Source organism: Alternaria arbusti (assembly GCF_024043155.1).
Source record: "Alternaria arbusti strain BMP 1465 chromosome Unknown scaffold_8, whole genome shotgun sequence".
Lineage (NCBI taxonomy): Eukaryota > Fungi > Ascomycota > Dothideomycetes > Pleosporales > Pleosporaceae > Alternaria > Alternaria arbusti.
In genome coordinates, this window is record NW_026249948.1 from 833,122 (window position 1) to 859,367 (window position 26,246).

At 53.7% G+C, this 26,246-nt stretch overlaps 11 protein-coding genes across 11 annotated transcripts; 5 read left to right on the forward strand and 6 right to left on the reverse strand.

Moving 5' to 3' along the window:
* Positions 1-270: 270 nt before the first annotated feature.
* J4E86_006655 (uncharacterized protein) lies at positions 271-963 on the reverse strand (the record flags this gene model as incomplete). Its single annotated transcript, XM_051447180.1, has 1 exon — positions 271-963. One exon carries the CDS (start codon positions 961-963, stop codon positions 271-273), a length of 693 nt encoding a protein of 230 aa, XP_051301665.1.
* Positions 964-1,470: 507 nt separating this feature from the next.
* J4E86_006656 (uncharacterized protein) lies at positions 1,471-4,074 on the reverse strand (the record flags this gene model as incomplete). Its single annotated transcript, XM_051447181.1, has 4 exons — positions 1,471-2,295; positions 2,343-3,800; positions 3,850-3,965; positions 4,056-4,074. The coding sequence occupies 4 exons, from the start codon at positions 4,072-4,074 to the stop codon at positions 1,471-1,473; spliced, it is 2,418 nt and encodes an 805-aa protein (XP_051301666.1).
* A 546-nt stretch (positions 4,075-4,620) lies between these two features.
* J4E86_006657 (uncharacterized protein) lies at positions 4,621-7,043 on the reverse strand (the record flags this gene model as incomplete). The annotated part of the gene is made up of 3 exons (XM_051447182.1): positions 4,621-6,459; positions 6,508-6,729; positions 6,924-7,043. The coding sequence occupies 3 exons, from the start codon at positions 7,041-7,043 to the stop codon at positions 4,621-4,623; spliced, it is 2,181 nt and encodes a 726-aa protein (XP_051301667.1).
* A 601-nt stretch (positions 7,044-7,644) lies between these two features.
* On the reverse strand, positions 7,645-9,345 carry J4E86_006658 (uncharacterized protein; the record flags this gene model as incomplete). The annotated part of the gene is made up of 1 exon (XM_051447183.1): positions 7,645-9,345. One exon carries the CDS (start codon positions 9,343-9,345, stop codon positions 7,645-7,647), a length of 1,701 nt encoding a protein of 566 aa, XP_051301668.1.
* A 1,167-nt stretch (positions 9,346-10,512) lies between these two features.
* J4E86_006659 (uncharacterized protein) lies at positions 10,513-12,556 on the reverse strand (the record flags this gene model as incomplete). Its single annotated transcript, XM_051447184.1, has 3 exons — positions 10,513-10,580; positions 10,635-11,408; positions 11,461-12,556. The coding sequence occupies 3 exons, from the start codon at positions 12,554-12,556 to the stop codon at positions 10,513-10,515; spliced, it is 1,938 nt and encodes a 645-aa protein (XP_051301669.1).
* Positions 12,557-13,189: 633 nt separating this feature from the next.
* Positions 13,190-14,150, reverse strand: NCS1 (Neuronal calcium sensor 1; the record flags this gene model as incomplete). Its single annotated transcript, XM_051447185.1, has 3 exons — positions 13,190-13,369; positions 13,417-13,712; positions 13,763-14,150. 3 exons carry the CDS (start codon positions 14,148-14,150, stop codon positions 13,190-13,192), a joined length of 864 nt encoding a protein of 287 aa, XP_051301670.1.
* Positions 14,151-15,043: 893 nt separating this feature from the next.
* Positions 15,044-16,049, forward strand: J4E86_006661 (uncharacterized protein; the record flags this gene model as incomplete). The annotated part of the gene is made up of 3 exons (XM_051447186.1): positions 15,044-15,191; positions 15,240-15,760; positions 15,822-16,049. The coding sequence occupies 3 exons, from the start codon at positions 15,044-15,046 to the stop codon at positions 16,047-16,049; spliced, it is 897 nt and encodes a 298-aa protein (XP_051301671.1).
* Positions 16,050-16,601: 552 nt separating this feature from the next.
* J4E86_006662 (uncharacterized protein) lies at positions 16,602-19,789 on the forward strand (the record flags this gene model as incomplete). Its single annotated transcript, XM_051447187.1, has 3 exons — positions 16,602-17,024; positions 17,070-18,518; positions 18,572-19,789. The coding sequence occupies 3 exons, from the start codon at positions 16,602-16,604 to the stop codon at positions 19,787-19,789; spliced, it is 3,090 nt and encodes a 1,029-aa protein (XP_051301672.1).
* Positions 19,790-20,136: 347 nt separating this feature from the next.
* Positions 20,137-22,721, forward strand: J4E86_006663 (uncharacterized protein; the record flags this gene model as incomplete). The annotated part of the gene is made up of 3 exons (XM_051447188.1): positions 20,137-20,164; positions 20,296-22,522; positions 22,577-22,721. The coding sequence occupies 3 exons, from the start codon at positions 20,137-20,139 to the stop codon at positions 22,719-22,721; spliced, it is 2,400 nt and encodes a 799-aa protein (XP_051301673.1).
* Positions 22,722-23,162: 441 nt separating this feature from the next.
* Positions 23,163-23,939, forward strand: ISU1 (iron-binding protein; the record flags this gene model as incomplete). The annotated part of the gene is made up of 3 exons (XM_051447189.1): positions 23,163-23,280; positions 23,435-23,731; positions 23,788-23,939. The coding sequence occupies 3 exons, from the start codon at positions 23,163-23,165 to the stop codon at positions 23,937-23,939; spliced, it is 567 nt and encodes a 188-aa protein (XP_051301674.1).
* A 643-nt stretch (positions 23,940-24,582) lies between these two features.
* On the forward strand, positions 24,583-25,750 carry J4E86_006665 (uncharacterized protein; the record flags this gene model as incomplete). Its single annotated transcript, XM_051447190.1, has 3 exons — positions 24,583-24,953; positions 25,027-25,445; positions 25,494-25,750. 3 exons carry the CDS (start codon positions 24,583-24,585, stop codon positions 25,748-25,750), a joined length of 1,047 nt encoding a protein of 348 aa, XP_051301675.1.
* Between the last annotated feature and the right edge of the window lie 496 nt (positions 25,751-26,246).

Genomic DNA, 26,246 nt, shown 5'->3' on the forward strand with positions numbered 1-26,246 from the left:
GTCGCAAATATCAGGTATGGTGTAGTCGTGATGTGGCATGATCGATGTTGTGCTCATGCCGGTTCGAAAAAGTTGGTCATTACGCCAGTCGGAACCACGGGCGATCTCTTTGTGCCACATTTTGACTTCTTGAGCACGCGTTACGGGTCGCCGTTCCGCCCGATCAAGCGACCGTTGTGTGCTTGACCGTAGTCTTTCCAGTCCTGGCAAGCCTTCCAGGCCGCCAGTAGGTTCTTGACGCCGTCATCTACCGCCGTGTCTGTGGAAATCCTACAAGAAGGTCATGGCCTCGAAGAGCCCATAGTAAAAGCCGGAATTGTGCTGAGGGAAGTAGGCTATGTCCATGCCAAACACCAAATCCGGTGAGCGGATGATGAGCGTGAAAGACGGAGAGCGCTGGAGCCATGGCAGGATGAGGTCTGCCTTGCATGCGAAACCATCTAGGCCGATGGAAAGTATGATAGGCTTGGTTCCACGAGCGGTGAAATGCTCCAGGAACCTGTCGATAGTATGCGTATATTTATATGCGCGAGCATAATAAGCCCTTCGGGTTGGGTCGGTGGTCGTGTGCGCTTGGGAGAACTTTCCTGTTGGGGCGACTGATGTATGGACGCCGGACATCGCAATGAGTGTAGCATTGATGCCCTCATTGCTATCGTAGTCGTTCGCGAACTCGTCGAAAAGGTTGTTGGCCCATATCTTTATGCCATCGGCCAGGTGCTCCTCTCCGGCCTTCCAAGCTTTAGGTGGTTCCCTCGAGGCTCTTACTATTGCAAGCACGCATGGTGCTTTGCTGGTCATAGACTTTTGATAATCGACCCGGAAAACGCTGTCGAATCGCGCTGTGATTTCTCCATGTTTGCCCTTGCATCCCGACTCGTGTGAAGCTAGGAGGTAAAGGTCGTAATAGCGGTTCTCGCATTTACTGCACCTATAAAGTGCCCTCGAATCGTGTACATGCATGCCAGCATGAGTACCATACGATTGGATATGCTCTTCTTTCCTTCGCTGTAGAATCGTTGTTGAAGTCCGGCTAGCAAATAGAGGCCGCACCGGTGAAGCCTTCGCCGCTTTGTGGTCTTCCGGAGGCGTCATCTGAGAACCTGGGTGGCTGCAAACTTGGACGCGGCACCAGGGTCGTTGTTGCCAGTTCTTGGGGAAAATGAAAGTGACATGTATCCTCCTGCCCTCCTCGTACAAAAGCACCCAGTACTCCCCGTCGTAAACCAAAACGATAACCATCCCGAATGTGTTGATAACGATGTATATGCAATTGAAAGGGTTACATTTGCAGTCTCAATCTAAAAGGGGAATCATATAGTTACTAGCTACTCGCATTTCATCGTAATGGCATCCGTAGCTCGAAGAAGAAGATTACACAACGCCGATACTGCCCATGGCGATGATCGTAATCATGACCAGATCGCACCCATACCTCTAGGAAAAATCTCGAAACGTCGCGGCCGAAGCCTAGTAAGGGCTGTTCACAATATCATTCCGACCGAGATAGCTTCCGCGTACTCCGCTCTTCCTCCCAGCGCCGACGCGACTCGGCATCGCGATACTCTCGCGTGTCGGTCGCTGCAACGCCCTCTTAGCTACCATGTCGACTTCGTTTGGCAGCGCAACAATAAGGTTCTTGTCTGATCCGAACTTGAAGTTATCGGCCTTGACTTCCTCGGAGTAGCGCTTGATGTTGTATGGGTCCTTCCGGTTAGCCAGCACCTTCTTAAGGCTCCAAGTAACGATGAAGGGACCAGTAGCACTGATGATGGTTGTCTCCTTGTCGTCGAGACCTGTGTTGAAGCGCGCGGTGGTGAAGGAAATCGGGGCTTTGGTCTCATGCTGGAACTGGGCGACGTGGGCAGGCGTGAGGGCCAGACGGCGTGGTTGGGGCTTGTCATCTTTGGCGAAAGACTTCTCGAAACCAAGTTTGCCATCGTTTTTGCCGCCCTTCTGGAGAGCGTCGATGAGGAGGAGGTAGGTTCGGGTGGTGGCGAGAACCCAGCGACCATCGGCTGAGACGTCCATGCCGATGATTGGGTCACCGAGCGCGGGGATGAGGGTCTTTGCGTTGATGCCGAGTCTGTCGAATAGGCGGATGTCTCCCTTCTCAGACGCAACAGCAATATGTCCCTTTTCGGTAGTCGCGGCAGCGGAGAATGCGTTCTTCGTAGCGTACTGCTTGAGCTGGTCGTCAACAAGCTTGTTGCCAGCCAAACGAGGATCGACACGGTAGAGTGCGTTATCGGAGAGACCCAGGAAGGTCTGCTCGCCGCTCATCTGGGCAAATTTCTGTAACATGTCAGCTTACATTCAGATATCAGCAGATGTATACGTACGTTCTCCGGCGCAAAGACCTTGACGGGAATGTCGTCGTGCACCTTCCACTCATCAACAACAGTACCGGTCTCGAGATCCATTCGGTAAAGGTTGTTTGGGTTCTCCAGGTTCTGGAGGATCATGTCGCGATCCTGCTGGTGCAGCATGACCTTGTTCGGGTTGAAAGCCTTGCCGCCTGGTGTCTTGATGTTTGAGATGGTTGTAGAGAACTGCAACTGGTTCTCGGGCGTGTGCTTGAAAACACCGATCTTGTTTCCACGCACAACGAACGACCTGTCGTGCTTGTAGCCAACCGCCAACTGCGAGTTCTGGTCTCCGTCTGTCGGGCCAGTCTCGACGTCATCCTCGGACTCATCAGAGTCATAGTGTTCGCTCCGCATCTCGTTGGTGCTCTCGTATTCTTCCTCGTCCTCCTCTTCTTCCTCTTCTGGCTCCTCGTCTGGCGCATCTTCCATAGTCAAGTCCTGGAAGGCTTCTAGAACGTATTCTCGATCTGTATCCTTTGCCTTGCCCCATTTGACCTTGTTCAAGTGCTCCCAAAGGGCTTGCATCACACCTTGCTGAATGTTCTCGAGCTCGTCTTGATCCTTGAACTTCAACAGCCATGAGTACGCCGAGCCATCGTCGAGATAGTGGTTGAAGATGAAGGATTTGTATTCGTAGTTGAAGACGGGATTGATATCCTCGACGATGGGCTGTCCCAGCCACTCGCGCTCTTCGCCAGCAATGTGCAGCCAGTAGTTCCAGTCGCCAATCTCGGTAACAGTGACGCTGACCTTGTCGTCCTGCTTCATGAAGGTGCCAGAGGGGAAGTCGAAGAGGTGAAGCTCCGCGTCTCCTTCGACCAGGGTCTCAAGAGCCCGGGGCTGGGCGGCGGAGGGTGGCGCGGCCGTAGCGTCCTCCTGCTCCGGGACGGCGCCCTTGCCTGCAACCTTCTTGGCCATCTTTTCCTTCGTGGTGTTCGGGAACAGTTCTTCGGTAGTGGGAGGTTCGATGGGAAGCGCGCGGGCGTTCGAGAGGGTCGGGCTGGCGATGGGGCTTGCGTCGGGGATGGGTTCCTCGTAGTAGGCTAAAGCAGCGAGGTCGTCTTCGGTCGCGTGCTCGTGGCTTCTCCGGAACTTCCTCTCGTACTGGCACTGCAGGGCCACGCGCTCAAACAAAGACGCGGTTTCGGGCTTGACTGACGGGTCGCACACAAACTCCCAAAGATCGTCGACGTCGCCGCTGAGGTCGCGCCAAGCAAAGATCTTCTCGCCGGTGGAGCGGACGTCGTCGCGGAACTGGAGGTCTTCGTCGAGCAGGAATGTCTTTTCGTCCTTGTCGCCGGCAAGCGCGTCAAGTGCCGCGTCCTCGTTCTCTTCTGCTAGCAAGTCCTCCTCGCCTTCTTCGTATGCGCGCTGGATGACGAGCTGATACTGGAACTCCTGCCCGGTGCGGCGGATGGTAGCTGCAGCGTCCTACTAGGCTGTTAATGCACATGCAGTCCAGGATCACGGCTATGCGTACCTTGAATATAAGCTCCGAGTATCCCTTGACAGAGCGGGGTCGGACAAGGTAAAGCTGGCCCTGGGCGATTTCGACGATGGTTTCCTTGGAGCTGTCGCCAAAGACAAATTTACTGACTGGTGGTACGGATTAGTGTCGTCGCAGCAACGGAGGGGGAGGGGCAGCGGCTCGGGAAGGAGAAACATGGCAAACAAAGCTCGACTTACGGTTTCGGAGCATGAACATGGCGGCGACTGCTGAGTGGCGGGGCGACGCAAGAGCTAAGCCTTCATTTAAGCTCAGAGGAAAGGCGCTCGCTCAAGTCCATCTAGGTGACGTCTAGGGTAGTTTGCACGGGTTCTGGTGATGATGCAGGGTCTAGGCAAACACTCGCAGCCGCCTCGCTTAGCGACGTCATGGGTAGGGCTGACAGCAAGCTTTCACTCGGCGCGGACATTGTGGGTACGAAGAGAACCTCTCAGCGCATTACATTCAGTTAAACTACTACTTAGCGGCCGCTGGACTACAGGCCAAACTATCACTCGCGATATGAAACTTGTTCTCAGAAACACATGGCCCAATAATCGCCTCCCTTCTAACGGCATTAATATCTGTCATTCTGCGCAATTAGGCAGCAGGTTGGAAGGCAGTCAAACTGCTGGCGTCCGAATAATGACGGGAGCCTGATTGTTGGTTTGACCTTTTCATTCGACAGCGCTGCATGTCGCTCTCACATCTGGGTATCATTGCTTTTGTTTCGCTTTTCGACTAATCTTTACGCTCCACATCTTCTCACGGTGATTTTTGCGCACCCCACACGATGCTCTCCATAAGCGCATACGGTGAAGAGTCGAGATCCAGACCAAGCAGTGGCGACTGCGAGAACATGTTCTCGGCATCTCCGTTGAGGGCATTGTTGATGTCCTGTGCAGTGAAGACGTGCATCGTGGGGGATGCCTGTGAGCCTGCTTCACTCGCCTTGCGGTTGTGTGTCGTGGTGATTCTCAGTAGCCGCTCCAGAGCTGACACAGATCGTGTAATAGGCGTGGCGAGCTCGGCAGGATCGACGTCTTTTGTGACATCTGTGAGGACTTGGATCACATTCTGCAACAGACTGCGCGCCCGTTCGTTGCGATTGTGTTCGCCGAGGATACCCAGCAGTAAGGCAGAGCTCAAGGAGCGATGCACAGCGGACCAGGAACGGGTAGCAAACGGGGTCATGTTTTGCAGACCGAGGAATGCTTCGACCGTGTTGGTGAGACTATCGATGCATGTCTTCCGCAGTGTCTTGGAAAGGTCGAGATTGACGGTGGCGGGGCTGATGGCTGGCCGACACAGCTCAGATGTGACGTACGATATGTGCAGATATAGCGCCCAGTGTTCGAGCTGATCGCGCATCGACCTGCATCTTCTCGAGTCTTTGAGGTAGTCTGCGGCATCAATCATGATTTCCTGGAGTTCGTTGCGATGTTCAGTGATCCGTATCAGGGCATCGTGCGAGTTTTGTGGCCGTTGGCGCTCACGGACTATGTCGAGGCCTACTTTGCACAATCGGTACATACTCTCGACGTATGTTCTCGTCCCCGGCGCTGTATGTTGGCTCATGGGTACAGTATGGTCAATAGTGGTGGTCGACGAGGCTCTGTCGTATGAGACAGACAGCAGCGAGTCCTGCCAAAGAAGCGCCCACCATGTCTTGCTCCGGATCACCCTTTGCTGCACTGGCGTTGACGGAGGACACTGTCGGTGCAGTCCTAGGGTTTGCGAGAGGCGGACTGTCAACCCCATCAGACTCCAAGCAACTCCGGCGTTCATGTTATTTGATATGACGTTTCCAAGGATAAGAAGGGTCTGTATGTTTTCGATGGTCGCGTGCGATAAGAAATTGGTGAACCGTAGGCACTCGAAGCTGCAGCAGACGTAGACCTGCGATGTCAACTCCCTCTCTTTTCGTGACAGGCTCGAGCATTGACATCCTGAAGCTAGTATAGCAAAGACCATGCCTATCCAGTGAAAGTCTTTCCCATATATTTGCTGATCCGTGATGCCGTTCGTACCCTGTGAGCTAGCGCGGTTGATCAGGAAGAGCAGAAGATCAGATTCGATGGCCTCGATGTCGGCAACGGCGGGGTATACGGCGTGCGCGGTCTCGCGATAGCTGCGGAAGAAACTCAGGCATTCAGAGTCGCTCGGTAATGCGTTGGCAAGCTCGTGGGCGCGCGCTATGGATCCGTGTGGTAGCCCCCAAAGATCGACGAAGGGGTATGTAGCGCTTTCGTTGTCCAGGCCAAATATCGGCAACATGCTCTTCTTGCCCAGGAGATCTTGCACTCCCGGCGCCCATTGTGTATCCCCCCTCCCTAACGCCATGACGAGTGCTGGTACTGAGCTGGGTCCGATGTGTATCGTCTGGCCGGTAATGTCGTTGCGCGTGTGTATTCCCTGGGTTCTGACGTGACTATGCTCGCCGTCCATGGGGGCCGCTGCGGCCAAAGGCGTATTTCCAGATCCATCAGCAGGAGAGAAACCGTTCATGGGTGGTGGTATCTCCGCAACGCTGCCGACGGCATTCTTTAAATCACTGAGCGACTTCTCAGCTTGCTGCAGTTTCCCGCAGATGCGTTCCCAGTCCTGCTACGGTCAGTATACAGCCATTCCTTCTGTCATATGTGTGCGCACCTCTCGGGGCAGCGTGACGGTGCCGCCATGTATGTGAACCAGGCCGTTGGAGAAGTCATGGCCGTTGTTCTGCCCAAGTCCGAGGTTGATTCGTTTCGCGGGCGGGTGCGACTCGCTCGGCGGGTGGTAGGTACATAGTTCGGGGTGTTCGCGGACGACGCATGTCTTGCAGGGCACGTTCTGGTCGCACTTGACCTTGCGCTGTCGACACGGATAGCAGGCCTGTAGGGAAGTAGAGCGTCAGCGCATGTTCGTGGGGCAGTAGCTCCTGCCGTGCTGGATGCGCCGGGTCCTGTAGCCCAATTCGGCAATGCAGAGAGGCCTCTCTTCACACCTGCCCATACTAATGCCCCTCGACCCCCAAAGCCTCCTCTTTTCCATCGCTGCATCGATAGCGCATCATCTCAACGGCGTACCTTGTACTCTCGCGCCTTCCGCTTCCGTCTCAGGATCTCATCGACGTCGGCTCTTGGCGGCGTGTCTTGCATAAATCCATTTGGCGCGTTGGAGTTGTGCGTGTCCTTAAGCTCGTCCATGGTCGAAGCTCGGAGGAAAGTCGTCAGAGGTCTGTCTGGGCCGGATAGTCGCGCTGGTGGAGTGTCGACTTCGGTCGGCCTTTCCGCTCGCTGGAGCCCCACTCCTGGGCAAGGATGCCGATCGCCGGGCCCTTTGCTACCCCGGCTAGTCACGCGACTAGGAAGCTTGACATTCCCGGCCAGCGATGGAAATAATTTCGTCTGCCCATCGCATCCACTTCTTTTCAACTCAGCCAGGGCCTACGATCAGCTCGGGCCATGACATCACCGTTGAGAGGGCTTCATGATGTCTCTCGCCTTCATCGCCAGGTACCAACTCACTTACTCACAGTTAGCTGTCTCGTCATCTGGAGGATGTTACGCAGCTCAATTCCTACAGACGTTGGAAGTGGGAAGTTGATAATGATTATAAAATACTGACATGCGCTATCATCTATGGATGCTGAAAGAAACCCTGCGATCCCAAGACCCCTCCCACGGCCTTTTCCCGGTGGAACACCAAGCTCTCCAAACGCCCACAATGCAGCATAACAAGAAATGTCGAAGAAAACGTGACGATAGGTCCACAAAACAGAAAACGATCAGATTATCCCTCTCCTGACTAAGCTCCCAGCTTCTCCTCCTTGTTCTTGTCCTCTTCGCTGTAAGCATAGTGAGAACGCTCACGAATCTTCGCACCGTAAAAGTAGAAGAAGAAAGGAATCGCGCAACAGGCCAGCCCGATGAAAGCGATGAGAGAACTGGCCCACTGATCGCCCAAACGCTCGTACATCTGGTTGGTGAACAACACAACAGCAGCTCCCCAGAAGCTGCGCAGGAACGTCTTCGCCGCCAGCGCTGAGGCAGCCTGGTGCTGGTATGAATCGACAAGATAGTTGTTGGCTGAGTTGTACAAGAAGATGAAGCCGAAGCCCACAGAGCCACCGCCAAATGCGGGCCCTGCCCAATGGGTCTCGGGCTGACTTGTCCATGCGAAAATAAAGACTCCGATCGGGATGAACCAACATGAACACATCATGGGGATCAGACGTGCTTCCGCTGGTGGGTGGCCGTTGTGCTTCTCTACCAGCTTCATGTAGTGCTTGTTGACGAGCGGTGCGCATGCAGCGGAGAGCAGAACACCGCAGATGAGCGGGATGAACATGAGACCTGTTGGTCCTGCGCTCCAGCCCTTGCCCTTCTGGTAGACAATCGGGTATGCGACGAAGAACATGTACAGAAGACCGTACAGAACAGACATGTAGAGCGTGATCAGGAAGACGATGAGCTCACGGAAGAGCAGCTGGAAGGGTCGCAGGAGGAAAAGCTGGAGGCGCTGGCTGAAAGGTCGCATATCAAGATCCTGTTCCGTGACAAACTTTTCATCGCCCGTCTCCTTGCGCATCTTCTTCGCTCTCCTGTCCAGGATCTTAGGTGCGTATGTCTCCGGAACGGTAAAGGTGATGAGGACCCAGACGACAAAGCTGAGGATAAGTTGAATCCAGTAAAGCCAGCGCCACCCACCAGCTTGACTGAGGTAACCGCCGACCAAAGGTCCAACACCAGGGCCGATGAACGGTGCTGCACTGAAAGCTGCCATGGGAACACCCCTCTCTTCAGATCTCCACATATCCGCTAACGTTCCACCGACAAGCGTCATGGGTGCCGAGAACGCCACACCAGCAATGAAGCGCGTTACTAGTAACGTTCCGATGTTCTGCGCGACAGCTCCAGGGATAGTGAAGATGACAGCCAAAGCAAGCGTGACACCGTACACCGGTCTTCTTCCCCAGATCTCAGACGCCGGTGCGAACGCCATGGGTCCAACACCGAAGCCAACAACGAAAAGCGTGATAGTCAACAGCGCCACCTCCTCGCTGACTCCGAACTCTGCACTCACGCCCTCCAGATCCGCTGTGATGACCGCCGAGTTGAACGCAACAACAAAGCAAGTTGCTGCAACACACATGGTACACCACCATTTGTACGCCTTGCTCCAGTTCTTCGGGTTCTCCTTGTCGTCAATGGTGAAAGTCACCAAGTCGTACTTCTCGACCTTGCCTGCGTTGGACCGAACTTCGCGCATCATCTGCCCCGAGATGGTTTCTTGTGTGTATTCCTCGAGGTTGGCATCGTTGGAGAGGGTGCGAGTAGGTAGGTTGACTATGTCTTCGGCTGTCGGCGCGCGGTGGAGGGGAGCTTGCTTTTCGGCATCGAGCGTCGTGGTATCTGAGGATGAGGAGGGTCGGCCGGGGTGTGTTGGGTCGTTAGATGGGCTGGCGAAGTCCCGCGTCATGGGGAACTGTATGCCTTCTGTCGCCATGGCTGGTTCGATCAGACCTCGAGGTCTAGGTTGGGGTGTTGGAGCTTGAGGTGACGAGAATGTCCAGCAGTAGGGAGTAGGCGACTCGAAGGAGCTTGATATAAGAAATATGTCGGTGACTCCAACAAAAGGATCCACCCTTCCGTAAGAGTGATTCTAGTTCAAAAGCCTGGTGGCCTGATAATTAAGAAACAGAACACCAAGGGTATGTTATAACAAACACGCAATGATCGCAACAGTGATGTAATCCAAAAAGCTGATCATCAACACTTTCAAACCGGGCAACGGCACACCCATATATATATACGCACGCGCCTCCATTTCCCTGATAAGGCCTTCTTCGATCTTCGTACGACCAACCTCTGCAAAAAAGTCTCATCGCTCATGACAATCTTACCCGGAAAACTCTCGGGTCTTGGGTTTCAACGGGGCTCTGGGATAGTTCGACGGGAAGGGTCTCTTTAGCGCCCGTCCACCTTTCCTTTTTGGGTAACGCGTCTTGCTGATAGCTGCAGGTCCATGCATAGAGTCGAAATCCGAGAGATGACCGAACGAAAGTAGTGTTTGATACACACCCGACCGGTGTACTCGAGAACGAGTCCCAGTCTTTTGGAACATGCATGGGCGGGTATAAAGGCGGGTCCCCGCTGTTTTGCTACGGTTGTAGACGCTTGATACGCGTTGAAGGATTGTGGGTGTGTGTTCTTATCGGAGGAAGGTGAGGCGTTGACGTCATTATGGAAAAAGAGAGAAAGAATAGATACGGAAAGAGGAACAAAAACGTGCTGCGGGTATACTAGGGATAATGGGAACACAAGTGGAAGCTTAACCAGAGAGGTCGGGCATCAAGACAGATGGGGATGATAAGGCTGGTAGAGGATAAGCTGACGATGGATCAGTGAGTACCTCTTTATCAAATTAGTGGGTTTCATGGGATACGACGTATTCCAGTATTGGTTAAGGGATGCGCGTTAGTTCGCTTTATCGTAGCACTGAGTCTAGATTCACTCTCACATGTAACTGAATAGTCTAAGATATATACGGGTAGTCTTTCTTCGCAAAAAATGCCTTTTTAATGTCTATATTGGCAATGATCGCACGCTACTTGACGGGTTGAGATTTCAAGGAAAGAAAAGGTATGCTGGCAGATCTCCACTACTCCCACGCTCAGTCCACCTTGATGGACCTGTAGATCTTGAGGGTGAATAGCCAGCTGGCGAAGAAACCGATGGTGCCTGTTCATTTCGTTAGTACGCGGTTTACGAGCAGGGGGTCAGATTACAACTTACCAGTCAGAATGAACACCAGCGAACTCAGCAATGCCGAGTATCCTAGGTACACCACACCACTTGTCCAACTAGTCCAGCTCACATCCTTGATCCAGTAGAGCAAGCAACTAGCAAACACGTACGCCGCACTCGCACCAGCAGTGAAGAAAGATCTCCATTGCCAGTGATAGTTCTCCGCGCAAAGCAAAAAGTACATCATCAGTACTGTAACCGCCGCCGAGGTAATGATCATGAGCCCAAAGCAGATGAACAGGAAACCGAACATGTAGTAGACCTTTGAAAACCAGATCGAGTTCATGATGAAGTAGAGTTCGACGAAGATGGCGCCAAAGGGAAGTACACCGGCCAAGGCCATGGAAGGAAGAGGTCGCAGGTAGCCTCCAACAGGTGGAATCTGGCGTGGGATCTGGTTTGTACGCACGGGCGGCTCAATGGCGGCCTGCTTAAATCCGAGCCAGGAACCAGCGACACTCAACGGGACGGAGATGACGAACCAGATGATGACAACTACGAGCATGGTGGTGAACGGCACAGCACCGGATGCGCCGCGACCCCAGACAAACAGATTCATGAGGAAGAAGACACCAAAGACGATCGCGGGTAGAGCTACCGGGGTATAGAAGAAACACAGTTTCCACGACTCGCCATGGAAGAACTTGTAGGTACGTGCCGCAGCGTAGCCTCCGAAGAAACCGAAGAGTGTGTAGAAGATGATGATGACGGTTCCGAGAGCGCCGCGGTTGCTAGGAGAGAGGAAGCCGAGAAGCGCGAATACTGTCATTGATGTTAGCAGGGACCTGACATGGGATATGTTCTGGCGACGTACCTATAGTCAACGCTGTCATGGCAAAGAGCTGAGCTCCGTTGCCAATTAAAACCGACAGAAGCAGCGGGTTCTTCGGTGGCCTGAATACATCGCCGTGTACGAGTTTCCAGCCAGAGTCATCCGCTGTATCATCACCGTCGCCGCTCTCTCCAAAGTCCTCGAGCGCAAACTGATCCAGACGGTTGTAGCGCGCGATATCCTTCTTGAGGGTGCGCACGAGGATGGTGCTGACCATTATGACGAGGAAGACGACGATGACGGCCGAATTGATGAGAGAGAACCAGTGGATCTTGGGATCGTATACGTGTAGGTACTTGTCCCATCGGGTCGCAAACGGAGTCGGACTTGGTCGCCAGTAAACGCCGTACGTGAAGACGACCAGGTTATCATCAGCCTCGCCTTCTTTCAGAATAACCGGTGTCTGTCCATTGCACGTCGCTCCATCGTCGCCCTGCCTCTTCGATTCTGCCACCGAGTATGGGTCTACCAAGACACCAACGACACGGAAATTGCCCGGCGATGCTTCGTGGTAGTCGATGACAATGTCGTAGTGGTTGTTGAGCATGGGCTGGTCCTCGTCTACAAGACCTAGCGCGAAGCCTGGTTGATAGAAGGTCTGGTCTGAGCCCGGCTCCCTAAGTGATTGTGCTGCAGGTAGCCCATCGATCAGCCAGTTGAGGTCGTAGCCCTGGTATATCCTGCTGTTTACAAACGCCGCGTCCTTGCCCGGATATGGCGCCTCACAGAGCAGTTTACACGACTCGTTCATGCCCATCTTCAGCTCGAAGGGACTCGTCTGTATCCGGTCGCCAAACAGTATGCTTCCCAAGCTCTCCCGAATTTCTTTGGGGCCATCTTTTGGACGACAAAAGTGGAAGGGCGGGTGGTAGTAGTCGAAGGAGAAGACGGATCGTAGCTTTGGGTCGTTCTGCGAATCGGCGGGTGTCAGGCGATTGACGTATAACGGAACTGCGTCTCCGGTCTTGTACGAAGTTGGCGCGGTGCCTGGGAAGTAAAAGGCCGACGCTGGCGAGGGTGCAATGGCTAGCAGGGCTGCCAGCGCTGCGCTGCATGTTGATATCGCGGATCGCGGCATTGTGTAGGTGTGTCTGCCTATATAAACGAGGCGCGTGAAAGTGGCTTTAATACGTGGTGGAGCCCACGGGCCGGCGTCAGCTTGAGATGCTGGGCGGAATGCCGAAACGTAGCGTCGCAGCGCAAACGTCGCCAGGAGTCGACAGCGGAGGAGAAAATGATGGCGTATTATTCGACAGGTAATCTGTCCATAGCGTGCAGCCGGCGATGGTACGACAGCAAGGCGGCACGGTGCTAGCAATGTGTTGTTCTCAAGCTACCTGTCCAAAGCTCCCTGAAGGCCGCCTAAGAAAGCGTCCCGCAAGGTTGCGTCACGTCAGAACACAGACCCGACATGCCATGCAGACGCCCAATTATAAGTTTGTACCAAAGAAACCCAAAAATAGGCTTTCCTGGGTGAGGCTTACAGTCAGACCAACGTGCCGAATCGAGCAAGTTTGAAATTGTTGTTGCATTCTTGACCGCGGAAACGAAATGCGCACTTTGTATACATCATTCATGATGTCCGGTACGCCAAGGCGAGGTCATCCACCCTAACAGCAAGGGAATAATGGTATGCCAATCCCACAAATGCGCTGTGATATCGACTATAACGAAACAAGCAGAAAATGACACTGGGTATCGACCCTCTTCCTCACACAAGACCATCGTACAGAGACAAGGCGGAAACGATAGTCTCGTCGCGCTTCGAGCCCTCCTTGAACTCAGCCATGTCTAAGCTGCCGTTCTCGTCCTTGTCCATCATGCGGAAGATCTTCTTAACGCGCTTCTCGGGGGTGTCTTCGTCTTCCGGGAGCTTAACCATGGAGCCGACCTGCACATGTCAGTAATGAAGGCGCATCCTTGGGCGTGACTACGTACCATCTTGTAAATGGCTTCTACGATTGCCAGCATCTCCTCGTAGCTGATCTTGCCGTCTCCGTCAATGTCGTACAGCTGAAACGCCCAGTCTAGCTTGTCCTCCATCTTGCCGCGACTCGTGACGCTCAATGCGCAGATGAACTCCTTGAAGTCGATTGTGCCGGACTTGTCTGCATCGAAGACATTGAAAACGTAATCTGCAAATGACGACGGATCCCCGAACGGAAAGAACTGCTTATAGATCTTTTGGAACTCCTCCTTGGTGAGCATGCCCGAGGGACAGTCCTTCAGGAAGCCTGTATGTACTCAGTCACAGTCCAACCCAGTTGCCCCACTGCGTGCGCACCTTTGTACCATTGCTGTAGCTCTTTCTTGTCGAAGTGTGTCGCTTTCTGGAGGTCGGCCAGCTCTTGCTGTGATAGTTTACTCTGGCTATAGCGATGTACAATCAGCTGTTGGTTCTGCAATTCCAAGCACTTGATTCCGCAGCGCGACCCCAATTCGTCTTCCAACTCGCGTATGGCATTCGCCAAGGCGATTTCCCGCATATCCTTGTAGTGCGCATAGCCGGACTCGTCATGACGGGGTACGTCGCTGTGATGGCGGCGCGCGAACCGCAGAGGCGGGTGGTTGTGCTCCAGAAGCGGGATTCCGTGCGCCTGTGACGGGGTATGAGGCAGCGGTGCTGTATGCGCGGGCTTCCTGTGGTTGTGGATGTCGAGCTCTTGGAACATGCTTGTGCCGTGGGCGATCGAGTGTGTGGGCGAGCGGGGGATATCTGCGCCTGAGTGAAGGGTCCATGACGAGGTCCGGTCCAACGTGTGGCCTTCACTCGACGACGCGCGTGTCCGAGGTGAAGGGCAGGAATCTCCAAACGTCGGGATGGTAGGCGCGATGGCCCCGCATTACAAAGCAGCAAGGAAAGAGAACTTACGATTTACCCATGGCTGCTAGATGTGCGGAATATCGTGCGTCGAGGCTTTCGGGGTGCACCGGATTATGTAGGAAGGAAAGGCAGGCAGTCGGGGGAATTGGTAGGCGTTGGAAGGCGGAGCAGCAATCAGAGTGGTAGCTGGGTGCAAGTGGCGGGCCAATCGACGGCGGGGTGCTCTTCTGGGAGACGGAGGCGCAGCACGCTGGAAGAACCGTGGATGGCGGGTATGGTGGGCGATAGGAGCGAGACTAGGACTATGGTGTAGACAGGCAGAGGCAGGGGAGCGGAGGATATATGCTGCAGGCTGGTCGTCGTGACAGCTCGGCTTCCAGCCCGTCGACGCAAATAGCGGCCACGCCGAGAGGGCCCTGGCAGCCCTGGCCGCTTCGTCATGTCCCGCTTTCGCATGCATCGAAGGCGGGCAACCCCGCGAGTCTAGCAAAAGCGCCCGTGGGTGATTCGCGCCTGAAGGCCCGGTTTCACGACTGTAATGTGAATGCCGCGCTGCACTCGCTGGCCATTCAGCTCCGCCCGTCTGGCGCGCAACCTGCATACACGGCCAGCCCTACGATCCCATCGCCCACCGCGCATGCCTCTTCACGTCACGTGTATGCGCGTGCTCCACCCGATCCACGTTCGCTGACCCTGCGCTGTTCCATTGTCGACGGCACAGCTGGTCCCCACCACGCAACCATGGAAGACGTCCTGAACGAACAATTCGAACGCGTCGAGAAGGCCTTGACAACCTTGGTCGACTCAATCGCTGCCTACAACCCGGCCACGCAAGCTGCCGTCGATCTGCTAGCTGCTGACGACGAGCTCAGTCAAGGCCTGGACCAACGTACGCGAACACCCACGTCTGCTGACATTGACGACTGACGCACTGCAGTCGCCAAACACCAGGCAAATCACATTCGCATCCAAACCCTCCGCGCAGAAGCCGATGCGCTCGAAGACCAGCTCAAGACGTCCGTCAAGAAGCTCGCAGAACTGCGCCATGAGCTCTTTGACACAACCGTGACAACATTCCCCGAAGACTCGCGCGCCGTCCCATTCGACGAACTCCTCCAATACGCGACCAACATCTCCCGACACACCGTCCCGCCAACATACCGTGAACCCGTACCTGCCGCAGACAAGGAGAAGGAGGACGATGAGGTCGGCTCAAGCGGCATTCCTACTAATGGCCTCAATACCCCTGCTCTCGCACCAGAGACAATAGCACCAGCAAGTGAAGCTGCGCAAGGGCAGAAGGAAGGCGAAGATGCTGCTGGCCCTGCGCTCGAGATCACCCCAGAGGAAGAAGAATGGCTGAAGAAGCTCAAGGCTAGCAACCTGCCATGGTACCCCTGGCCCAGCAACGAGAAGATCCGCGCGGGCGCTCTATTCAGCCTCCAGTATTGGCGAGAGGTATGTTTGGCACGTCCAAGATTCACACGAGACACACACTAACTCCTATCTCCTTGTGTAGAAGGGCAAAAACCTAGACGAGTTCAATATACCTGCACATTTGGACGCGGCTAGGGAGAAGGCGTTGCAAGAGCAGGGACAGAGCGAGGCGGCTGCACAAGACGCGTCTGCACAAGATGAGGCTGCACAGTCTCCGAGCAGACCGGCTCTAGAACAGGCTCCACCTCCGACCACCTACCGTCCAAAGGCAATCGGAGTCTTCGAGGGCCTCGATGACGATGATTTTTGATCATAACCATCAGGATGTGTTTGATATGTACACCTCCAACATACGTAGAGCAGACCAGGTCAATTTGATAGCAAGGTCGTCACTTTTGACGGTAATGACTATAATATCTTCTCTATTGTGTGATACTGTGCATTGTATGATGTTCTAACTAGACCTACGTACTCGATTTCTGGATAACTCAGTAGCATATCAGACAGCAGACGTGGTGCAAGACTCCGCTAATTGTAATGTCGAATTTCCTATGCACGCCGACCTAGGAAAAAACTGAACACCCTAGAGCCTACGTTGACGTTGGGTCACCCACTTTGCAGGTTTTTGTCTTGATGTAGTCTGCAGGCCTGTTCAGGTTATTTCTTGTATGAGGTGTATGGGTATGCGTAGGGTTCTCGTGCTTCCGACGTCATGCAGTTCAAGCGGATTTCGCGTTGGCTGGACCCTGTCCAACTAGTCCATCTTCGGTTAGCATCCAAATTTTCCTAGAGCCGTGCTCGACTTTTCGCGGAAGTCGCGTTGCGACAACATCCAATACACTCTCCAGGAAATCAGTAAAAGATGGGCAGCAAGTTACCCAAGAGGGAGCGCGAGGTGGATCAAAGCGAGAAGGTTGACGAAGCTCCGGCGAAGCGGCGCAGAGAAAGTAATTCGGACAAGGTGAAGCTCTCTAAGCTTTACGCAGACCTGGCAGCCGAAGAAGACGATGTACGTCTTGAAGCCGCCAAACAGATCATCGTCAAATTCTCGCCCGAAAACAAGCCAGAGCCCAAAGATGTGGAGGACGCGTTAGTACGCCTGGTCAAAGGTCTTTGCAGTCAGCGCAAAGCAGCCAGGGTCGGATTCTCGCTCACGCTCACCGAATTATTGCGACAACTATTTGCAGTAAAGCAGGAGTCTATCGAAGGTTCGCAACTTGATGTGGCGGCTGTCATCAAGATGGTAGAGGAGAAGACCAAAGCCAAGGGCAACGTGCCAGGAAAGGTAGGAACATGGGCGCGTTGGATGTCGCAATGCTAACAAGTACAGGAAAAACGGGATCATACCATCGGAAAGCTCTTTGGGTTCAAGGCCATCATGCAATCATCGATACTTATCGAACCGGAACTTTCGCTGGATGCCTGGAACAAGCTCTTGGACAATGTTTATCGAATGGCACGCGACATTCCCTGGCTCCGGGAAGAATGCGGCATGGTCCTCGTCGAAGCAGTGAGGAGCTTGAAAGGCCAATCGCAGTACGAGAAATGTGTCGAGGAGATACTCGAACGTCTCAACACGTTCAAGCTCGTTTCTACGCCTGAAGGTGTAGCTGTGTGGCTTACCGTCCAGGCAAGTTACCCAGCGACATTGCCTGAAAGCGTTTGGCACGACAAGGATCCTCTGGCAAGGAAGGAACGCTCGCGACTTGCTAAGATTCTGAAGGAGGACTTCAACAAGAACGAATCGGAAGATGGCGAAGAAAAAACCATTAAGACCGGAACCACGAGCTCGAACCCGTCTTTCGCCTGGGACTTGGTCTTTGCCGAGATCTTGCGAAGAGATGAACACAGTAAGAGTAGTTCCAAGGACAAGACAGAATTCCCGCAGTTCTGGATCGATACTGTAGACAGCAGTCTGTTCTCTTCCTCGGCATCCCATGAACGTAAAGCCTGGGGGTTCAAGCTGTTAAGCAGCATGATCACACGTGTGCCGGAATGGGCTGTCTCTGCCTTGTTCAGCCTCAATCTGATGCGCACCTTGATCAATCAGAGCAAGAAAGAAGGCCGATTTCTTCATTCCGCTGCGTTGGCTGCGTTGAGTTCCGTTCAGCTCAGGGTTGAGCAAGAAGATGGAACAGCACTTCCCATCTTTGTCGCATTGACCTCAAAACACGGTAGCGTCGAGTTTGATCGGATCACCAGGACGAAAACGCTGGAGCAGGTTCTCGCGTCTGCAGATGACAAGAGTTTGATGAAGATTGTACGCCATCTGAAGTCATTGATCCTGCGTCCAGAAAGCGAGGAACAGGCCGTTGCAGACACCCGTCGCCAGGCCATTGCAGACTTGCTTTTGAATACGATCAGACAGTACAAGCGATACGAGAAATTCAACGAGAAGACCTTCAAGAAGGACATCGCTCACCTACGGGAAGGTGGCGCTGCAGAAGACCGAAAGTCCAACTGGCTGCGAGAGATCTTGGAAACATTGGTGGAGTTTGCTTATTTCGTCCCTTCGAAGAAGGCGGATACGAAGAAAATGCCTCTTCCTCCAATCAGTGATCGCAGCCGCACAACGTTTCAAGAGCGATTATCATCTTGTTTGACTAAGCTGTTGGACGTAAAGTTGGGTGCTCGTTCAGATGTCGCCCTCATGGTCTTGGATATGATAAGAGCGAGAAACGGCAAGTCTACAAAGCTAGATCTTGCTTTCAAAGCAGATGCATCAGTTCTGAGTACCATGGAGAAGGCGCTTAGCACCATCGACGCCATCTCTGCGACAGTATGTATACTATCTCCTGCTTTTTTTTCCTTTCACTAACGCAGTGTCACCAGGGATCAATAGCTGGCAACGAGATGGCAGCACAGGGCTTTCTGCTTCTGTACTCTCTGACCCTCCTGCAAGCCTACAACGGCGAGGGCGATGCTGTCATGATGCTCGACGACCTCGATGCTTCCTACAAAGCCTTCGAGGCGTCACGAAAGGCATCATCGAAGAAGAAGAGCAAAGCTTCAACTTCCGATGGCCAGAATGCTTTCGTCGAGATCGTACTCTCTTTCTCAGGAAACGAACGAACGTTGTTCCGACGAATCGGAGAAGAAGCTTTCTCTATATTCGCATCCGAGATCAGTGCCGAAGGGTTGCGCTCATTGACAGAGATCCTGGATACCGAAGAGAACCTTGAAGGACAGAAAGAATTGTTCAATCAGGGCGATGAAGACGCGGAGGAGGAAGGCTCAAGCGATGACGATGAGGACGACTCAGACGTTGAGATGGTTGATGGAGAAGAGCCGGACAGCGACGATGCTTCCGAGTCAGGCTCTGATGATGACGATAGTGACGCAAGCGAGGAGGAAGACGCAGAGCTAACTCAGTTCGACAACATGCTCGCTATGACCCTCCAGACCTCGAAGCCGACCATCGACGGAGAGGCGGCAGAAGAAACATCCGACGAGTCAGACATGGATGACGACCAGATGATGGCGCTTGATCCACATCTCAGCAAGATTTTCAAGGAGCGCAGCAAGACAACCAGCAAGAAGAAGGAGCGAACGGACGCAAAGCAGAATGTCGTACAGTTCAAGTCAAGGGTCCTGGATCTACTTGCTGTGTACATGGAGAAGCAATACTCCAACGCGCTCACTCTGGAAATTCTCCTCCCAGTACTCCGTCGCACCCGAGCAAACGCAAACAAGCAGACGGCAGACAAAGCGGCTAAGATGCTCAAGTCGTTCTTCGACACCCGCACGAAGCGCAAAGCACCTCTCCCGAAGCCAGAGAACGTCGAGGATGTATGGGAGCTGCTGAAGGGTATCCACGAGGAGGCGAAGCTAGGAAACGGCTCGAAGGTTCATGCAGATGCATGCGGTTCTGCCAGTCTACACTTGGTCAAGGTGCTCGTTGGTCTTGACAAAGGAAACTATGCTGGTGTGGTGGACGTCTATGCTGAGACGCAGAAGCAGTGGTTTACGGACAAGAAGTCTCCGCTACAGCCTGTGCTGTTCACTCAGTTCCAGAACTGGTCTGTCAACGCACGGCAGCAGGGGAAATAAGTGATCATGCATAAGTACAGACGCGTGCTTCTCATAGCGTATTTTGTGTAATACTTAATATACGAAATCATCGAGACCCTTTCACGTCTAGCCTTTGTTCTCGTGATGTCTTAGACTAAGAAACAGCAACACAATTGTGCCTGAACTCAGACATGACATCTTGTCAAGGGTGGAGCTGTCGCGTGGTGACTGCCTCCCTTTTGGTATTAGTAGCAGGTGCCCACTTTTGTTTGCCCCGCCGCGGGGAAGAGCTCTAGAAGCCTAGCCTATGTCATAACAACCGAATTTACGTGCAAAACGTCGCGACTTTCAACATCGTACCTTGCCCACTGCAACCTCGACCAAACATGGCTTGTACGCACGTAAACGCGCCCGGTAAGCGCCCATAACCATCTCCAGTCCTCCTTCTCGAATAGCAAGAGACATAAGGGTGGCAAACATGCTTCAGGCGCCCTCATACGCTTTATAGCTACATACCCAACCTAGGCAATACTAACATGCATTAGAGCTCCACCCTCCCGGGCCAACTCAGTCTGTGTACCGAGAAGACTGCACCCAGTGCTTCGACTCGATCGACGATCCCACGGGCCTCGATGTGTGCCTCTACTGTTTCAATGGTGGATGTACCAGCGATCGCAACCACTCTCTCCTCCACGTGTCGTCCACGAACCACCCCCTCGTCCTCAATGTCAAGCGCACGCGAAAGAGGGTCAAGCGCGATGAGCCTCCTCAGAAGATGACCAAGCTTGCCGTGGCAGCTGAGACCGAGGCAGACCGCTACGATACCACAACACAAGTCAAGTGCTACGAGTGCGGCGTTGACGATGTAGATAAGAGCTCGGGGAAACTACCTAACATTGTGGACGCAGTTCTCAAGGCAAACACGTTCGCGAAGCAGCAGGAGGTCAAGGCGTGGGAACAGGAGTTGACTGCATGCGAACATACTCTCTGTCTGGAGCAACAAGCGGCGCGACAGATCGAATCGCAGAACCTGGGTCACTGCTCAGAGTGCGAGCTTAACGAAAACCTCTGGCTGTGCTTGACGTGCGGTAATCTGGGTTGTGGCCGTCAGCAGTTCGGTGGCGTTGGTGGCAACTCACACGGTGTTGGACACACCAAGTCGACTGGCCATCCTGTCGCAGTCAAGCTCGGATCTCTCACGGCAGATGGCACGGCTGACATCTACTGCTACGCCTGTGACGAAGAGCGCATCGATCCAGAACTACCGGACCACCTAGCACACTGGGGCATCAACATTAAGGACAGGGTGAAGACTGAGAAGAGTCTTACGGAGATGCAGGTAGAGCAAAACTTGCGCTGGGACTTTGCTATGGTGACCGAAGACGGCAAGGAACTGCAGCCATTGTTCGGAGCAGACTTCACGGGCCTGAAGAACCTGGGCAACAGCTGCTATCTGAACAGCACCCTGCAGGCCCTGTTCTCCATTCCAGAGTTCAAAGACCGTTACTACCTTCCCAACGAAGCTCCGCCAGAGGCGCCACTCCCTGCAGAGGACTTGGAAACTCAGATGCGCAAAATCGCAGACGGCATGATTTCTGGTCGATACTCAAAGCCAGATAGCGACGTCATCACCAATGAGCACAACCCAGAGGTTCCACACCAGCGCGGCCTCGCGCCTGCCATGCTCAAGCACCTGATCGGACGAGGCCACGCCGAGTTCTCAACTATGCGACAACAGGACGCGTTCGAACTGCTTCTACACGTACTCCAACTCGTTTCACGCAGCAAGCACGTTGAGCCTCATAAGGACCCGGTCGGTGCTTTCCGCTTTGCTATGGAACAGCGGCTACAATGTGTCAGCTGCAAGCGCGTTCGTTACAAGACAGACGAGCAGGAGAACATTTCCATCCCGGTCCCCATCCGACGGATACCGAAAGACTCACAGATGGACGTCACCAACAGCGACGGCAAGAAGGAAGAAAAGGAAGAGTTCGAGTCAGTCACGCTAAAGGAGTGTCTCGACATCTTCACAGCCGAGGAGCTGGTTGAGCTTACTTGCGGTGCATGTGGCAGCAAGGATGGCTTCACAAAGAGGAGCATGTTCAAGACCTTCCCTTCAGTGTTGGCCGTCAACGCTAGGCGTTTTGAACTGGTCAACTGGGTGCCTACCAAGCAGGATGTTCCTGTCATTGTCAACGATGAAGCTTTCTCCTTTGACGCCTACAAGTCAAATGGTTTAGTAGAAGGAGAGGAGCTTCTCCCAGAAGATGTAGACACAGGAGCGTCGGGCAGTTCGAAGTGGTCACCCAACGAGGCGGCACTCTCGATGCTTGAGGCTATGGGATTCCCTAGAGTTCGATGTGAAAAGGCTCTACATGCTACTGGTAACGAAGATGCCGAAGCAGCGATGAACTGGCTGATTGGACATATGGAGGATCCAGATATCGACGACCCCGTCGACTTCAACGCTGGTTCTGGTGGAGGCGCAGCCGCTGCATCTGTTCTCGACCCTGAAAAAATCGAGAACCTAGGAGCTATGGGCTTCAACGCCCCCCAGGCACGCCAGGCTCTGAAGGAGACGGGTGGTGACATGGAGCGCGCTGTCGACTGGCTGTTCAGCCACCCCGATGCCCCAGGCGACTTCGACGAAGGTGGGAGCTCCGAGGCACCTGCGGAGCCAACAGAGAAGAAGTTGGCTGGTAGTGAGACGCTGCCTGCAAACTTCCAGCTCCAGTCGATAGTATGCCACAAGGGTAGTTCGATACACGCCGGGTAAGTTTTCCGCATTTGGACCCTTGTGGAAGGAGATTCGCTAACACGCCACAGACACTACGTTACGTTTGTGCGCAAGCAGTTGCCAGGCGAACAGGCTGCGTCATGGGTTCTCTTCAATGACGAGAAGGTTGCCAAGGCGGCGGACATTGAAGAGATGAAGAAGTTTGCCTACGTGTATTTCTTCCGACGTTTGTAAGACAGCGGGTCTAGGTCCCTCACCACGGACTAGCATAGCGAAAGCGGAGTTGTGTCGGGTTAGCATTAGCATTGATGAAACGGCGAAACGAGAGCGGATTGGGAGCATTGCGGCGCAGGCTGCTAGATAGCATCAGCATGGCTGTAGGCGATATGAATGAAGCTGAGGTTCCATCTGATAGCAGGACGAACGGAGATAGCACTCGTTCGCCGGTGATCTGGAGCGGTTCTCCGAGATGATTCCATGATAAGTGTGGGGTATGTGCGCGCACGGACATTACGTCGCCGGCGGCCGGGCGTGGCTTTTCATCATTACTTCAATTGTCCGTCCCCATCCACCTCCGCTACACCTACACCAACATCCAACCGCTACCCAAACTATTGCCAAAACCCACCAAAGATACTACCAATCCTCAAAACACCACACACATCGATCGCAGCCATGTTCAGGAGAGTCGCAGCAGCAGTGCCCGCTCAGGCAGGAAGAGTGCTCGCAACCGCCGCCAGGCCCAGCATCGTTTCGCCCATTCGCACAGCAGCACCCGCAGTCTCAGCAGTCGGTCGGCGGCAGTACCACGAGAAAGATAAGTCGCTCTTTCATGTCGTTCGGAAAATCGATGTGGTGGCGACACGGGAGTCCGATCGGAATCACCTCGTCATCGCACCGCCATCTCCGACTAATTATATCTGAGAACGCTCAGCTAACATTCGCAGCACTGCTCGACCACTACAACAAGCCTCGCAATGTCGGCTCCATGTCCAAGACAGACAACGATGTCGGTACTGGACTAGTCGGCGCACCCGCATGTGGCGACGTCATGAAGCTCCAGATCCGTGTCGACCCCAACAGCAACACCATCAGCGATGTCAAGTTCAAGACTTTCGGATGCGGTAGCGCGATTGCGAGTTCGAGTTACCTGACCGAATTGGTCCGGGGCATGACACTGGAGGATGCGTCGAGGATCAAGAACACAGAGATTGCAAAGGAGCTTTGCCTACCACCTGTAAAGCGTGAGTATCTACAATACGAAAGCGAGAACCAGGACTAGATTACTAACTGCTTGTAGTGCATTGCTCTATGCTTGCTGAAGACGCCATCAAATCCGCCATCTCCAACTACTACACCAAGAACCCCAACGCACGGCAAACGGACCTTGGCGGCAAGTCGGCGCCGCTGCCAAAGGTGGAGATTGAGACTGTTTCCTCAGCGACGGCTTAGGGAGGACGATGACAATGATGATGTAAAATGATACCAAGGGGACGAGAAGGAAGGATGGAGAGGAAGTTTCCTGATATTACCTGCATTCAGTCTTTCGCTACTCAATGTACCGGGTATGACTTGGGCGTTTGAGCGTTACGGCGGCTGGCTTCCTGTATAGTAGGCTGAGAGTACATGTGTTTTATCGCAATGAACAAAATTCTTAATGCGAAGCCATGGGGTTGAATTGTGATGTGATGTGTAACGAAGTAGCAGCAGACGCAACTGCTGAAGAGGATGGACTTAGGCCTATCTTAATTGTAATACGCGACAGTGGAAGTCGGCTACGTGATGGTCTTATGAGCTGAGTGTCACGCCATGTAGGTGCTCTACGTCTGTTAATCGTCGTATGATGCATGCATGAAAGGGTATCGCAGTCTTATTGCGCTCCTGCAACCCCACATGGCGTCTAAATCCAGATGTACGTAGATGATGCTCTAGTTATGCGAACCATGTTTAGCCTCCGTCATGAAGTTTAGGTACAAGTGAAAGGGCTTATGACGCTTTGGACCCTTGGGTGGTTCACGCCTCGGCCCAGGTCGTCCTCCGAAACTCTACCTCTCCAACCCACGCTTCACTCCCGACTCTCTCGTAAGTGCCCAGCATGTCGACGGCTCAAGAAGACGAGGCAGTCCCCGCTATACGATTCAAGCGCCGCAAGATCGCGCACCCAAAGCGCGTCTATACCGAAGACGATGCGCCTACTGTTTCCGCCTCGCATACGCCCGTTGCGGCGACTCCCAACGACGCGCCTGTCTCGCCGACCGGAGCCAAGGATGAAGAAGAGTCGGTGCCGAACCTGAAAGAGATACTGCGCAACAGAAAGCGGCCCCGCGACCGACTAAAGGAAACTACGCGCAAAGCAGAGCCGCCGCGGACAGAGGTGGTGCAAGTAGAAGCGCCCCGGCCAGACCAGTATACCAGCCGCTTCGTCGCGCAGACGGGACAGGTGGTAGATCGCGATGACAAGCAGATGTGAGTGGACTCGTCGCCAGATTACAGCAGGCTCGAATGAGGGCACCGTCAAGCATGGAGGCTAATGTGCCAGGTCGGAATATGTAGAAGCTCGCATGGCTGAAAAGAACTATCGCCAGTACGGCTGGCCCATACCAAACCACCTCCAGGCTTCTGTAGCAGCCATCGCACCAGATCTGCGGCATACCTTCACCACCAGTTCATCGACACAGGGCGCGACCAGTAGCACCGAGACTCCCGCGGACAACGAACACAGCAACCGGTTGGCGGCAGGCCAAGGCAAGCTTCAGGAAGTAGACCTAGGTCCTGATGCTGCGGCGCGCACCGAACAAGCCTGGAAACGATGGGACAAGGGCGAGCCAGAACCGCCAGCAAGCAAAGCGCGACGAGACAAGTACGGCTACGCGTGGCGCAAGCCCAAAGCCAACGGCAAGACAGAAGAAGACAAACGTCGCGACCAGATGGTTGAAGCCGTACTCAAAGAAGCTAAACGTAGGTTCCCTACCCCTTCTCACACGACGTCCATACTAACATCTCCAGTCGACTTCTTCGACTCCACAACCCCCGCAAACCCCCACGCCAACACCTCCACCAACACCGACGACGCCCTCGTCGAGCAGTTCCGCAACGAATACTTCGAATCCATGGAAGCGAAACAACAAGCCCGTAAACCACCTGCCCCTCCTGTCAAGGGTGCGCCACCTCCCATCACAGGACCCAAATTGGGTGGCAGCAAGAGCGCTAGAGCCAAGATGCACAAGTTACAGCAAGAAGAGGCTGCGAGGAAGAAGAGGTAATGTTTGCTGTACATGGATTTTCGCGTTGTTGCGGTGGCACCCGCTACGACGATCTATGGGTTGCCATTTCACGGGATTTGATTCACAATCTTGTTGGATGTTCAGTTTGGATCTTCCTTCTTCGCCATGTTTTCTGGTCAATCCGATGATTGGATTGAGGTATTAACTCTGTTTTCGTTTAGTGGTGCGAGGACGAACGATGGACGAGTGCTTGAACGATCAGAGTGGATGGATACGCAGGTCAAGAAGACGACTTGGTATAGCGGTTAGTGAGATCGGTGTCTGAGGTTACGGGTTCTTTTTGGCATGCCGATTGAGACTGGGGGCCTTGTAACACTGTATCGGTGCATGGGATAGGCTATTTTGCTTCAAATCCAATGATGGCATGCTGATATCTTACATACAAACAAATTATCCAAGACCTAGTTATGTATACTGGTTCAACGCCAAACAAATACCCTGGTTATACTATACCCAAAAAAAAACCCCATACCCT